This window comes from Mesoplodon mirus (assembly GCF_964341445.2).
Source record: "Mesoplodon mirus genome assembly, chromosome: 2".
In the NCBI taxonomy this organism is placed as follows: Eukaryota; Metazoa; Chordata; class Mammalia; order Artiodactyla; family Ziphiidae; genus Mesoplodon; species Mesoplodon mirus.
In genome coordinates, this window is record NC_138977.1 from 60,625,991 (window position 1) to 60,642,801 (window position 16,811).

At 36.5% G+C, this 16,811-nt stretch overlaps 1 protein-coding gene across 2 annotated transcripts in view; it reads left to right on the plus strand.

The window, feature by feature from the left end:
• Positions 1–16,811, plus strand: part of MCU (mitochondrial calcium uniporter) — a 223,406-nt gene that overhangs the window by 152,202 nt on the left and 54,393 nt on the right. For both annotated transcript variants that reach the window (XM_082610998.1, XM_082610999.1), the window contains one exon: positions 10,258–10,324. In XM_082610998.1, the coding sequence (XP_082467124.1) occupies positions 10,258–10,324 (67 nt within the window). The remainder of the gene's footprint in view (positions 1–10,257; positions 10,325–16,811) is intronic.

The window sequence follows — 16,811 nt, forward strand, 5'->3', positions numbered from 1 at the left end:
TTCTTTTTCATTATTAGCTGAAGCTAGAGTGAAAATAAAAATCACAGAAGGCCTACTTTTGGCTTGAAATCGTTTACTTCATTAGTGTAAGGAAGATGTGACACAACTTTGCACTACCACTTCTTTCTCCCCTTTTATTTTATCCTAAGCTAATAAAAAATTAAGCAAGTCTGTAACTAAACTAAAAGACAAAATATAGAAGCAATATGGGAGTATAAGTTACTGAAATTTTATATATAATGATTTTTTTCCCCTTCCATCCTAGCTTTTCTCATGCATTTTAAAGGTTTCAGAAAAATAAATAAATCCACTATACTTTAAAAAAGAGAGAAGAATACAACAAGATATTTGGGGGTCAATAAATATTATATTTATGTTAATTATTTTTCTTTCTCAACTTTTATTTGGAAAAAATTTCAAACCTACAGAAAAGTTGCAGAGATTACAGTATACAGTCTTACACCCTTTACCTAGATTCATCAATTATTAATACTTTGCCACATTTGCTTTATTTCTCTCTTTACACACACGTGTATATATGTATACAGGCATACTATTATTTATTATTTTCTGCTTTGACAGTGTCAGACATCCTAATCCTTCAGCTCTAAATACTTCAGCTGTGTTTTTCCTAAGAACAAAAATATTCTCCTGCTCTTGTTCAAAATACAGAATCTGATTTTACTTTTTCGTGAATCCTGTCTATTACCTGTGTTTTATCAGCATTCAAGAACAAAGGAAGCAGTGAGGGGAATTATTAATAGCAGCCACCCACTTCCTAAATTATTCACCACTATGCATCTTTCAGAAACCAGGTGTGAAAATGAAAGATAGAGGTTGATTTTCAAACCTAAATAAATATAAAGTAATTGACGGACAAGGCCCCTGTAGCATTAAAGGTAAGCCCTATTTCCTAAGATATCACATACAGTTGAATCATTTCTGCAAATACCTATTAGTATTTATTTTCATATATTCATAGACTTTCAGAGTTGGAAGGGCCTTACAATGTATGTTGTATAACTCATTCATTTTACAGTTGAGAAGAACTGAAGTTCAAGGTCACACACCAGAGATGAGATTAGAATCTGGCTTTTCAAACTCTTAATGCAATATTCTTTCTTTTATGTTATGTTGCCTCCCCATGAGCCCTTGTTGCTTGTGTTGGGGTCTTGATAAATGCGAAAGGTAAAATGTCTGAGACTACGACACCTAACTAACTAATGTATCCCTAATGTAATAACTAATGTAGTCTCATCTGGATGAACTACAGCCATGCTTCTCAGACTTTAATGTGCATGTGAATTTCCTAGTCATGTCGTTGAAATGCAAATTATGAATCAGTAAGTCTGAGATGGGGCCTGAGAATCTGCATTTCTAACATGTTCATCTGATGCTGCAGATCCATGAACTACATGTTGAGTAGCAGTTATCTAGAACCAGCACAGAAATCTCATAGCTTCCGGACACCAGCAAAGTAGAAAAAACTACAAAATACGTAGGCTGTATAAAGTATAGAGAATAATATAACTAATACCTATTTATTCATCATCAAGCCAAAATAAAATACTTTTAAAAGTTCTTGTTTTCCTCAAATATCGTATGTTAACGCATATATATGGAATCCAGAAAAAAGGTACAGATGAACTGGTTTGCAAGGCAGAAATAGAGACACAGATGTAGAGAACAAACTTATGGACACCAAGGGGGGAAAGCGAGGTGGGGGGTGGGGTGGGATGATTTGGGAGATTGGGATTGACATATATACACTAATATGTATAAAATAGATAACTATTAAAAACCTGCAAAAGAAATTTTTTCTTTAGAGTTCTTGTTTTCCTAACCTTTATGTCACTTTAGAGAAGGGAGTTTTATCCCAATACATTAATTTATAGATGCAACTACCTATTTCCCCAATATTGTTATATACTGAGATTCCACAGACTTTAATGGTACTATGGAAGGAAATATTAATTCAGGTGATGAAAAGAACCATAGTCAAACTGAACTGTCAGTCAAAAAGCATAACCAATGAAGTTCTATTTTTACTCTCAATAAAAAGATCTTTTAAACCAGCTACCTTTATTCATTTAACAAATACTGAGAGTTCACACTCCCATGTAGTTTACATTCTGATTTCATTCCTTTATATCTAAGTCTGTATGCTGTTTTGAATTGTCTAAGTGATTATTGAAAGGTACAAATGCTAGGTTTTAAGGATTTTGCATTTAGGTTTTTTGTTGTTTAAAAAAGAATAACTAGCAGTATACTTAGTGGCCATCTCAATACAACATGGAATACATTTGTACCCGGAGCAACTAAAAATAAAAGACATTTCATATATATGAAGAAATTTGTTCTCTGAATATCTCCCAAAATGCTTATAGAAGTAATAATTACTTCATTGTTACTCAGTAGTTTTAGCAGTAAAATAACAAGACAAAGTCATAAAACATGTCAAGGATAGTGAGGTATAAGGAGGAAGACAATTAGATAAATATTAATTAAGCTTCTACTTTCTCCTAGTGTAGGGGGGTGGGGTGCCAATATATAAAGAAATGAAGGCAGTCTTCAAGGTGATCATTGCTCTGAAGGGGAGGCAGGCATCCAAACAGATAAGTAGAATACAGTGTGACAAATGAAAACACATATGGACAAAATCTAGGAGAAGTGCAGGAAAGTTGCAGAGGAAATGGAGTTAGAGAATGTAATATATTTTAAAAAATGATTAAGGAAACTGCGAGAATTCAAAATTTCTATAAAAGAGAAGAATGGATAGATAACATGATAATATAGAGTCTAGGTGAAAGGTATAAAAGGGTGTTGACTGTAAAATTCAACTTTGCTGTTTGTTTGAAGTTTCATAATAAAATGTTGGGTAAAATAATAGTTATAAAAAGGTAGTATGATATAGAGAGACCACAATTTTTACTTTTCTTGTGAGTGAGTGTAGTTTCTTAATAAATAGAAGGAAAGGAACAAAATAGAAGAGAACTTACCAGTTCACAGTGGGGAAGGCAGGTTGTCACTTAAGTAAAGCAGAAATGCCTTGCATTGGTACCTTTTTTTTTTTTGCGGTACGCGGGCCTCTCACTGCTGCGGCCTCTCCCGTTGCAGAGCACAGGCTCCGGACGCGCAGGCTCAGCGGCCATGGCTCACGGGCCCAGCCGCTCCGCGGCACGTGGGATCCTCCCGGACCGGGGCACGAACCCGTGTCCCCTGCATCGGCAGGCGGACTCCCAACCACTGTGCCACCAGGGAAACCCTGCGCTGGTATCTTTAACGTGTCTGTCCTGAGACCCAAGAGAGTAAAAGTGCATCCATTAAGGAAAATGTAGCAACCATCAGGGTGTGAGAACATTCCAAACGTAGGTGTAGAACTGCCTCAGATACTAGGGGTTTCAACTACACAATGAAATTTTAATAGATATTGGACTCTAGTTCTTATGCAGTATAAATGATAGGTTGTAATTTTGGCCTAATATCAAAATCTTAAATAGAAACATTGTTTATCAATGAATTTAATTTATACCAAATTAACTTAATAAGTAGTGATATACTAGAAATATTGGTAATATTTTCAATCTTAGAGCCTAGATATTGATTTCAAAACCTAATTTAAGAGAATTTGCTTTAATGAGCATTTCTTGATACTATTAAATGGATAGATATTTGTATTTACTTGGATTTTAAAATGACCTTTATGTCAATTCATATTATGTTAAATGATATGACATACAGCTAGTTATGGTTAAGGTTTAAATGCTCTGATTATTTTAGTCTGTTATTAGATCAGCAGTGAAGATTTTGTGGCTAAGGTCTTGCTTTGTATGCTTTTATATACATGTATGCTATTATATACATATGTCTTTATATACGTTCGATCCTCAAAGCACTGTGAGTTGTTGAACAAGTCTTACTTTTTAAATACCTTATTGATAATTTGGGAGCTATATTTGATTTCCTAATTAGAAAACTGATATTGAAAGATACAACGAAAAGTCCTTCATATTGCCTTGTTTTGTAGATGTGAAATTCTCTTGAAAATCAAAGGTATATAAATTGAATCATGACTTCCATTATGAAGTAACAATATATTCTAATGGGGAAATGTTGCCAATGTTATAATAAAATGTAGGAACCATTTAAAATAATATATTCAAGGAGAAAATAATTTTCCAATATTAAACTGTATTATATAATTTAACTCACAAAATATACCACTTTCACTTAAACTGTATCAGAAACTTTGTTTCCTTGGTGAGTTATTGATAAAATATGCCCTGTAGTTAGTCTAACCCTTTAAGTGTTTTTTACAGTGCTTTCTGAAGAGATTCTCATTTAAACCTTCAGGTTTCTAGCTTTAACATCACAAGGTGTTTATATTGTATAATATCTCTTTGTTTAGAAATAGTTTTGGCTTTTGAAATGTGTTAAACTTACTAAATTCTTTTTAATAAGAGGCCCTTAAAGAGATTGATTTGTTTTGAGTTTTGGGGTTTGTTTTTTTTTTTTCGCTGTGCCATGTGGCATGCAGGATCTTAGTTCCCAAACCAGGGATCAAACTTGTGCCCCCTGCAGTAGAAACCACTGGACCTCCAGGGAAGTCCCTGTTTTGAGTTTATATTTCTGAATATCTTAAATTTTGGTAGGATGTTGGTCATTCACATGTTATCACATTTATACTGTCACTTATCCTTAAATGAAATCAGCCTTGTGAAATAGTCAGTTTTGTTGTCATTGCTGTCTTTAATTTAACAGCTGGGGAAACTGAGACTTTGGGCTTGAAATTCAGGATTTCAGCTGGCCCCAACTCTTCTAACTGCAAATCTCCTATATCTTGAGGGTTTGAAGTCACAATGCTTATTTTAGTATATTTGAAGAGTTGAAGTAGTGAAAAATTATTGCCGATGTAATGCTTCACCAGTTTTATTACATCAAGGGTACGGATAAAACTGATGCCAAATTGTAGAAGCTGTTATAGGTGTGTCTTGCTTTAGAACACCTGAAATAGTTTTACACTGTTAATCCTAGTATGCTTGTAAGCACTGGATTCTAAAGGTAAGTTTGGCAGAGTTGTTGAAACCTGGGTACCCTGGTCTTAAAGAAGAGAAACTTTTGGAACATGTATTGAAAGGATCCATTCTCATAAGCATTCCTTATTATACTACGGGAAATGTAACGGGAATATCATTTGACATCTAAACTCATGATATAGTAAGGCTATTTATAACAAGGTTTTAGCCATGGACAAGTATATATAATTATTCCATCTAAAGCTTTTTGACATAATTAATGTAGTATTTTTTATACAGTTTAACATAGGTAACAGATATTTGTTTCCTAATGAAATTAGATCCCAAGATTTTCGTAAATAAAGGGAACTGGATTAATAAGGAAATACCTTTTTCCTCTTTCTTTTTTTCTCTATTTTTTCCTATTTCCCTGCCTCTGGTTTAATGTCCAACTGGCTGTGAATATTTGCAGGGTATTGACAGGTTGTTTAGACTTGACAGTCTTCCCAAGTTGCTGGCAGGAATACATTGCTGAGTTTGCTCTTCTGAACAGTGAATGGTGCGTGTAGGGGAAATTGCATAATTTATGATAGAACTAAAGGATTTTAAAGTTAGTTTTGACTTGAATTTAATAATTTGCTCTGGGGTCATGGAATGTCTTTTTATAATAATACAGTTCGATTTTTAAAATTATCTTGAATCTTATGACTTGGGAAAATAAAGTTACAGTGCTTTGTACTCAGACTCTTAACTTGATAATGCTAGCATTTTTCTTCTCCTGGGGTTAAGATTTAAGGGTAATGGTTGTAATACCAGGGCAGTTGTTAATACTTTCCTTTACTTTCACTCGAAGCCCTGTTTTTCCTAGAGGTTCTCAAGTTACTTATCAAAGATGTGGACTATCTCATACCAAAAGTATAAACTTGTATTTTCTTTTCAAGGGACCGAGTAGGCACCAAATCACCTTATTCAGTTAGCACTGTTTGCCTAGAGGTTTACTCTTTCTCTGATTTCTGCTCATTCTGAATATTTACTTTCTTAACCTTAATCTTGTTCTCTGCCTATGAAATTTAAATATGTGAATAATACATGCCATTTGCCTGAATGTTTTTCTTTTTTTACTTTCTTGACATATTTTTAAAACATTCAGCATCAGTCAAGTATTTATTAAACTCTTCCTATTTTCTTGTGATTTATTAAGAACATACAGTTTAAACAACAAAATACATTTCAGTCTAGGAGAGTCATGGAATACAATTTAGAATGCCAATGCCTCTTTGGTCTTGAACACTTATATTCCTTTCCTTATATATTTTTGTCTTTGTTTTGCTTTTGTTTGTTGTTATTGTTGCCATATTTCAAAGAAAAAAGGCAAGAGCAAAATCATTTTTGTTCCCATTGGCCTTATTAGACTATAGGCTATTAGGAGGGTTAAAGAAAGGAAAGGACCTATATGTGTGTTTGTGGACACTTACTAAGTAATATTTTGTAATTGCCAATGTCATTGTAGAAGTGACTGGGAAGACTTTGGGAAAGTGGGAAAGTGAATTATCTCAAAACAACAGAGGGGTTCTGCAGCAAAGATCAGCAAACATTTTCTTAAAGGTCCATATGGTAAATATTTCTGGCTTTGTGGGCCATATGGTCTCTGTTGCAGCTACTCAACTCTCCTGCAACTACACAGCTACTCAATTCTGCTGTTGTAGTGTCAAAGTAGATGAATGAGCTCTAGATAGTAAGTAAATAAATGAGTTTGTTTGTGTTCTAATAAAACTTCTTTTACAAAAACTGGTGGCTGGCCTGCCAACCCATGTTCTATAGCATTCTAACAAATAATATTCATAAACAGCCATGTATTTATTTAGTTCTCTGCCCCAGATACACATCTTTTATTAATGATGAGGATAATCTGTAAAATCATAGAGAACAGAGGATTTCCTGTTTTAAAATGGCCTAGTAGATGTATACTGAAATATTTTCAGGTAAAGCAATATGATGTTTGGAATTTCCTTTCAGATACTCTGTGGAAAAGACCTGGTTCATACAGGTTTGACCAAATGTTGGTAAATATAGAAGCAGGTGATGGGTGAATGGAAGAAATTCATCACACTGTGTTCTCTACTTCTGTGTAAGTTTGAAAAAGTCCATATTAAAAAGTTACCACTTAAAGAAATAATGGCCCAGTAAAGGCAGCCGTTTCTTCCTTCTCTTGGAATCACTTTGAAATAGAGAGGAGAATAAGAAACAGAAATACAAGCTCCATCTTCAGTACAACCAGAGAGATCTCTGCAATCCCAAAGCACAATACTGAAGAACGGCTGCCAGATGTAGTAAAGGGAGTGTGTGAGAAGACCCCAAAAGAAGATGCCTATGATATGGTTGCATATCCCCAGCAAAGCTCAGAGAGCTTGGTTCTCCAAAATAAGTGGCTGGCCTCAGACTTCTCCACAGCAGCAATCAACACTAACACTTTACCCACGAAGTCCTCAAGGAAAAATTAATTTAGGAATCTTGTGCCAATCCAAATAATCATTCAATATAAAAGCAAAGACAAACATTTTTTAACATGCCAAGCTTTAGGGAATTTAGCTCTCATGAGTCCTACCTCTATAAGATGAAGTTCAGCCAACCAAGAAATGAAAGGAAAAACGACAGTTAAAGTATTGGTAGTAAGCCTAGAGTCCATCAATCTATAAAATTAAGATTAAAACAAATGTGAAGATTAGGTTTTGCAGAGCAGAGTATGAATGTTTAAAATTTTGACAATGTTGACAGTTTTCTAATGAAAGTTGGAAGGGTGCAGAAGAAATGATGTAAAGTGGTAGAAACCCCAGTTTTTTAACACACTGTCAAAATATGTCATCTAAAATCAATAAATTCAATAAAATATGTCGGGTTGGGGGGAGGTATATAGATAGGTAGATGATAGATAAACACTAAGAAAAGTTACATAATAAATAAAATAAACTGGATAGTAGAAGGGAGGGAAAAAGACACGTAACTGTAAGTTCATCATTGCTCATAATAAGAGATGGAAAAAATATATATATATATATCAGGAGTACCAACTGATGGAATTGCCATTTTTAATTGGGTTGGCTAGAGTAGACCTCACTCAGAAAGTGAAATGTGAACAAAGATTTGAAGGAAGTGAGGGAGCTTGATAGTTTTCTGGAGAAACAGTATTCTAAGTAGAGGTAATAGCTATTGCAAAGGTTCTGGAACAAGAGTATAGCTGGTACATACAAAAAGCAGAAAAGAGCCTAGGGGCTAAAGCAGAATGATTGAGAGGCAGAATGGTAGGAGGTGAAGTCAGAGAGATAATAGGGTATCAGATAATATTGGGCCTTAAAGGCAGTTCAAAGAACTTAGACCTTACTCTAAAATGACTACTAATACAAAAAAAATAAATAAACTTTCCATATTAATATTAGAGGTACATGTTTAACTAAAACAAAGCAAACATAGACCATTTAGTAAACTATTTTTAAGAAGAAAGAGCAGCAATAAAAACAAAAAACATAAAAATTTTATACCATAAAATTTGATGACTGAAAGGACATTAAATATACGTTATATTAATAAATATAAACAGGCTAAACTTTTCTGTTAAAAGAATCCCAGATTAGATCACAAAGAAAACTATAGAGTCATTCCTAAAACAAAGAAACTCAGGAAAAATAACAAAATTAAAGGACAGGCAGAGCATTAACAGACATTTGCAAACTAAAAGGAAAAATTCAGGGGTCATGATCCTAGTATTGGACAAGACTTAGTACAAGAAGAATTACATTAGATTAAAGGGGACATATAAGATCTGAATAAAGAAAACCTTAAAATGCTTCTCAAGAACACAAAGACTAAAATAGAAAGGCTTACAAGGTTCTTGATTAAGAAAGACTCAAAAATCACATAGATGTCAGTTTCCTTATGTTAACCCATTGAGTTAATAAGATCTCAACTTCAAAACAAACAAACAAAAAAACTAACATTTATTGAATACTTATTCTATGCCAGGCACTGTTCTAAGTGCTTTATGTGTATTCATCATTTAGTCCTCACAGCAACTTTATGTGGTAGGTGCTAGTATTACGTTTTGTCCATTTTTCAGTGAAGAAACTTGAGGCACAAAGAGGCTAATGAACTTAAAAAGGTTGTAGTTAGAGTAAGTTACAGAATCAAAATCTGAACTCAGGAGTGATTATAGATTCTATGCTCTTAATCACAGTGCTGTGTTATTTTTGAAGCTGATTGTGTGTGTGTGTGTGTCTGTGTGTAACTAGAAATACTGACTCTGAAGTTCATATGGAGATACAAATAAGCAAAAATAGCCAGGAAAATTCTTAAAGGAAACTAATAAGGGAAACTATTCCACCCTACCAGATGTAAAAATATAAAGCTAGGATATTTAAAACAGTGTGGCTACTATGACATGAGCATATAGATCACTGGGCAGAAGAAGATTCAAATTCATATAGGTATTTGGAAAATTATAAAGGTAGTATTTCAAATAAGAGGGAAAAATGAATTATTAAATATCAGGGATAGCTGTGTTATCATTAGAGGTTAGTTGGATTGCTGCTTCTTAACTGACTAAAATTAATTCCTAATAAATCAAAGATTTAAACTTGAAAAATCAAACTAGAAGCCATGGAAGAATTTTATAGTATTCTCAAAGTAGGGAAAGCTGCTGATATATGACACAGGACCGTTAAACCACACAGAAAAGATTGAAAAGTTTGACTCTTAAAACATGAAAATTGTGTGCATACAAAAACACCATTAACAAAGTAAAAATAAAAACAGGGAAATTTTTATAACATATTTTGTTGACCAAGGGATAATTTTCTTAATATTTAAAGAACTTCTACAAAATAATATTCAAAGACCAAGATCCAAATTTAAAAAATGGCAAAAGATGTAAATATTCAGTGCATAGAAAAGCAAATACAACTGTTAGATTAAAACGTGTATAGATTATCACTCTTAGTACAAAAAATGCAAATTACAATTATGGTGAAATACTGGTTTATCTTGAAATAAACCAAAATGTTCATCACTATCATCTTAGGATGATAGGAGTTTGAGAGACTTTTCTTTTATCTGTATTTTTAATTTTTTCTACAAAGAATACATACTATTTAAATAATTAAAAAGCTATTATTTATTATATACATACACATATGCATATAACATTTGTTGTTGTGTACTGACAATGGATATGTCTTTTTGTATTTTCTAGGTGCACCAGAGGCTCTCTTCTTGGTCTAGCGGAGTTGTTTATTGCAGTACTGTTGTGCCCTCTGATGGTGAGTTTTGGCAAATCCATTTTTATGTCCAATGCTTTTTTTTCTTTAACTCTGTTTCCCATTCTCAAACTGACATATAGATTTATAAACCCTACTCTTTCACTTGAGGTGGGCTTGGAGTCAGAGCGAGAAGGTGTTGGTGGGGGACTAAATAAGAGAAATAAAATTTGAATGAGGGGGCTTCCCTGGTGGCGCAGTGGTTGAGAGTCCGCCTGCCGATGCAGGGGACACGGGTTCGTGCCCCGGTCCGGGAAGATCCCACATGCCGCGGAGCGGCTGGGCCCATGAGCCATGGCCGCTGAGCCTGCGCATCCGGAGCCTGTGCTCCGCAACGGGAGAGGCCACAACAGTGAGAGGCCCGCGTACCAAAAAAAAAAAAAAAAAAAAAAATTTGAATGAGGATATAGTAAATTTAGAAGAGAAATCAGGAAGAAAAACTAATAGACTTAAGTTTTCATAGATCATGGAATAATACTGTCTACTCTTTCCATTTATGTTTTAAAACTGGGAACATAGTTAATGTGAAGATCGCAGAAGGACCACCTTTGGAATTTCCTAATCATTGAGTCTTCATACTATGGATAATGATCAAACACTCCAGCTCCTTCAGGGTATCAGAGCCTAGACAGAAGCAATTCAAAGTCTGAAACCTCCTGTCCTTTCTTGTCTTTTTCTTCCCTTACGCTCAGGGCTGTAATACTCTTCTCTGTTGTGAGAAAAAATTGAAAAAAGATGCTTGGGGACCACAGTCCTTTGGAAAAGTCCATGATGATGCAAATTGGCAAGAGGATCTAAGCTTTGATTTTATTTACAGTAGTGGAGGAGATAAGTTTACAACTCTTCTTATCATTTCTTTTACCCAGCATTACACATTTACAGTTTAGACTATTTGCTTAGGCTTGACTGTTAAATATATTTTCTCTTTGTAAAGTTTAGTGTGATAGAACTCTAACTTCAACCTTATAAACATTAATTCATAGGCATAGCAACCATTGAAAGAGCATCCTGCAAATTTACAAGGACACCTGAAGTTGAAGAAACCTCAGATGGACCATTTGAAACTCCTAGCATCCCCTGTATTTAATCAGTGTAGATATTCGCAGTGTTATCAGAACCCGTCCCAAAGCTGTTTCGTTATTGGAATACACAGGCAGTGTGCTCATATTCCCTAAACGTGGAGGAAGTATCCATTTTTGATCACTCATTTGTAGTATGAAAAGGTTAAAAGGAAAAATAGGCCAGAATCAAAACAATGAAAAATGGTAGCTGGCTTTCTTTTTCCTATCTCTTAGAGACGTAGAGAGTTGATAAAGTGATCTTAGTATATAAATTAAAAAGCAGTAGGTGGGTGTTACTCTTGCCCTTCGAACTGTCTTGGCTCATTAAACAGCCAAATGGGGGCTGTCCACATCTATACCAGTACCACTCCAAGGTCTTATTACTGTCCTCCATTGCCACTGCAGGATTACATCATTGGATAGTTTCAATAAAGAGAGAATTTCTCCAATATAAAAATATTGTTTATAGTGCTGAATCCTCTCAGCTTTTGCTGAACTAGCAGCAATTCATTTAAAAATTTCTTGTTTTTATAGTGTTGTCGAAACTGTTAAATATTCAGTGTCAGTATTTATATATATTCATTAAGTTATATATATTCAGTGGCAACTAAGTCACATTACAACAGGACACTTGTGCCAGTAGTTGTTATGATATTCAGTGGCAAATAATTTGAACTAATGAATTCATACTGAAATTTTTATTATGAATTTTACCATGTAATACAGTTACTATTATCCTAATAACAATCTGTATGGAAGTCTTTCAGTAATGTAACAATGTACAGTTGTACTGGGGTATCTGGCTGAATGTTATCCCAGGACAAAAATGCTAGTATGTTGCCTCTATGTTGTGTGAGGGGTTGAAGACAATATTTTTACAGAGGTAAAAGGATACATACTGGGGACTTCCGGGGAAGATGGCGGAAGAGTGAGACGCGGAGATCACCTTCCTCCCCACAGATACACCAGAAATGCAGCTACACATGGAACAACTCCTACAGAACACCTACTGAACGCTGGCAGAAGACCTCAGACCTCCCAAAAGGCAAGAAACTCCCCATGTACCTGGGTAGGGCAAATCGGAGAGATTCCCGCACAGAGAATTGGTGCCAACCGGCACTCACCAGCCCGAGAGGCTTGTCTGCTCGCCCGCCGGGGTGGGCGGCGCTGGGAGCTGAGGCTCGGGCTTCAGTCGGAGCGCAGGGAAAGGACTGGCGGCCTGAACACAGCTTGAAGGGGCTAATGCGCCACAGCTAGCTGGGAGGGAGTCCGGGAAAAAGTCTGGACCTGCCGAAGAGGCAAGACACGTTTCCTTCCCTCTTTGTTTCCTGGTGCGTGAGGAGAGGGGATTAAGAGCGCTGCTTAAAGGAGCTCCAGAGATGCGTGCGAGCCGCGGCTGAAAGCGTGGACCCCAGAGACGGGCGTGGGACGCTGGGGCTGCTGCCGCCACCACGAGGCCTGTGCGCGACCGGTGCAGCCCGTCACTGCCAGGGTCCCGGGATCCAGGGATGGCTTCCCTGGGAGAACGCACAGCGCGCCTCGGGCTGGTGCAACGTCACGCCAGCCTCTGCCGCTGCAGGCTCGCCCCGCACTCCATGCCCCTCCCTCTCCCCCCCCGCCCGGCCTGAGTGAGCCAGAGTCCCCGAAGCGGCTGCTCCTTTAACCCTGTCCTGTCTGAGCGAAGAACAGACGCCCTCCGGCGACCTACACGAAGAGGCGGGGCCAAATCCAAAGCTGAGACCCAGGAGCTGTGAGAACAAAGAAGAGAAAGGGAAATCTCTCCCAGCAGCCTCAGAAGCAGCGTATTAAAGCTCCACAATCAACCTGATGTACCCTGCATCTGTGGAATACATGAATAGACAACGAATCATCCCAAATTGAGGAGCCAGGAGTCAGTGCTGTGCCTCTGAGGTGGGAGAGCCAACTTCAGGACACTGGTCCACAAGAGACCTCCCAGCTCCACATAATATCAAATGGCGAAAATCTTCCAGAGATCTCCATCTCAACACCAGCACCCAGCTTCACTCAACGACCAGCAAGCTACAGTGCTGGACACCCTATGCCAAACAACTAGCAAGATAGGACAACAATGCCACCCATTAGCAGAGAGGCTGCCTAAAATCATAAAAAGTCCACGGACACCCCAAAACACACCACCAGATGTGGACCTGCCCACCAGAAAGACAAGATCCAGCCTCATCCACCAGAACACAGGCACTAGTCCCCTCAACCAGGAAGCCTACCCAACCCACTGAACCAACCTTAGCCACTGGGGACAGACACCAAAGACAACGGGAACCACGAACCTGCAGCCTGCAAAAAGGAGACCACAAACACAGTAAGATAAGCAAAATGAGAAGACAGAAAAACACACACCAGGAGAAGGAGCAAGATAAAAACCCACCAGACCTAACAAATGAAGAGGAAATAGGCAGTCTACCTGGAAAAGAATTCAGAATAATGATAGTAAAGATGATCCAAGATTCTATTTCCAAGATCCAAAATCTTGGAAATAGAATAGACAAAATGCAAGAAACAGTTAACAAGGACCTAGAAGAACTAAAGATGAATCAAGCAACGATTAAAAACACAATAAATGAAATGAAAAATACTCTAGGTGGGATCAATAGCAGAATAACAGGCAGAAGAACGGATAAGTGATGTGGAAGATAAAATAGTGGAAATAACTGCTGCAGAGCAGAATAAAGAAAAAAGAATGAAAAGAACTGAGGACAGTCTCAGAGACCTCTGGGACAACATTAAACGCACCAACATTCGAATTATAGGGGTTCCAGAAGAAGAAGAGAAAAAGAAAGGGACTGAGAAAATATTTGAAGAGATTATAGTTGAAAACTTCCCTAATATGGGAAAGGAAATAGTTAATCAAGTCCAGGAGGCACAGAGAGTCCCATACAGAATAAATCCAAGGAGAAATATGCCAAGACACATATTAATCAAACTGTCAAAAATTAAACACAAAGAAATCATATTAAAAGCAGCAAGGGAAAAACAACAAAATACACACAAGGGAATCCCCATCAGGTTAACAGCTGATCTCTCAGCAGAAACGCTACAAGCCGGAAGGGAGTGGCAGGACATATTTAAAGTGATGAAGGAGAAAAACCTGCAACCAAGATTACTCTACCCAGCAAGGATCTCATTCAGATTTGATGGAGAAATTAAAACGTTTACAGACAAGCAAAAGCTGAGAGAGTTCAGCACCACCAAACCAGCTTTACAACAAATGCTAAAGGAACTTCTCTAGGCAAGAAACACAACAGAAGGAAAATACCTACAATAATGAACCCAAAACAATTAAGGAAATGGGAATAGGAACATACATATCGATAATTACCTTAAATGTAAATGGACTAAATGCTCCCACCAAAAGACACAGATTGGCTGAATGGATACAAAAATAAGACCCATATATATGCTGTCTACAAGAGACCCACTTCAAACTTAGAGACACATACAGACTGAAAGTAAGGGGATGGAAAAAGATATTCCATGCAAATGGAAACCAAAAGAAAGCTGGAGTAGCAATTCTCATACCAGACAAAATAGACTTTAAAATAAAGACTACTAGAAGAGACAAAGAAGGACACTACATAATGATCAAGGGATTGATCCAAGAAGAAGGTATAACAATTGTAAATATTTATGCACCCAACATAGGAGCACCTCAATACAAAAGGCAAATACTAACAGCCATAAAAGGGGAAATCGACAGTAACACATTCATAGTAGGGGACTTTAACACCCCACTTTCACCAATGGACAGATCATCCAAAATGAAAATAAATAAGGAAACACAAGCTTTAAATGATACATTAAACAAGATGGACTTAATTGATATTTATAGGACATTCCATCCAAAAACAACAGAATACACATTTTTCTCAAGTGCTCATGGAACATTCTCGAGGATAGATCATATCTTGGGTCACAAATCAAGCCTTGGTAAATTTAAGAAAATTGAAATTGTATCAAGTATCTTTTCCGACCACAATGCTATGAGACTAGATATCAATTACAGGAAAAGATCTGTAAAAAATAAAAACACATGGAGGCTAAACAATACACTACTCAATAACGAAGCGATCACTGAAGAAATCAAAGAGGAAATTTAAAAATACCTAGAAACAAATGACAATGAAGACACGACGACCCAAACCCTATGGGATGCAGCAAAAGCAGTTCTAAGGGGGAAGTTTATAGCAATACAATCCCACCTTAAGAAACAGGAAACATCTCGAATAAACAACCTAACCTTGCACCTAAAGCAATTAGAGAAAGAAGAACAAAAACACCCCAAAGTTAGCAGAAGGAAAGAAATCATAAAAATCAGATCAGAAATAAATGAAAAAGAAATGAAGGAAACGATAGCAAAGATCAATAAAACTAAAAGCTGGTTCTTTGAGAAGATAAACAAAATTGATAAACTATTAGCCAGACTCATCAGGAAAAAAAGGGAGACTCAAATCAATAGAATTAGAAATGAAAAAGGAGAAGTAACAACTGACACTGCAGAAATACAAAAGATCATGAGAGATTACTACAAGCAACTCTATGCCAATAAAATGGACAACCTGGAAGAAATGGACAAATTCTTAGAAATGCACAACCTTCCAAGACTGAATCAGGAAGAAATAGAAAATATGAATAGACCAATGACAAGCACTGAAATTGAAACTGTGATAAAAAAAATCTTCCAACAAACAAAAGCCCAGGACCAGATGGCTTCACAAGCGAATTCTATCAAACATTTAGAGAAGAGCTAACACCTATCTTTCTCAAACTCTTCCAAAATATAGCAGAGGGAGGAACACTCCCAAACTCATTTTACGAGGCCACCATCACCTTGATACCAAAACCAGACAAGGATGTCACAAAGAAAGAAAACTACAGGCCAATATCACTGATGAACATAGATGCAAAAATGCTCAACAAAATACTAGCAAACAGAATCCAACAGCACATTAAAAGGATCATACACCATGATCAAGTGGGGTTTATTCCAGGAATGCAAGGATTCTTCAATATATGCAAATCAATCAACGTGATACACCATATTAACAAATTGAAGGAGAAAAACCATATGATCATCTCAATAGATGCAGAGAAAGCTTTCGACAAAATTCAACACCCATTTATGATAAAAACCCTGCAGAAAGTAGGCATAGAGGGAACTTTCCTCAAAATAATAAAGGCCACATATGACAAACCCACAGTCAACATCGTCCTCAATGGTGAAAAACTGAAACCATTTCCACTAAGATCAGGAACAAGACAAGGTTGCCCACTGTCACCACTCTTATTCAACATAGTTTTGGATGTTTTAGCCACAGCAACCAGAGAAGACAAGGAAATAAAAGGAATCCAACTCAGAAAAGAAGAAGTAAAGCTGTCACTGTTTGCAGATGACA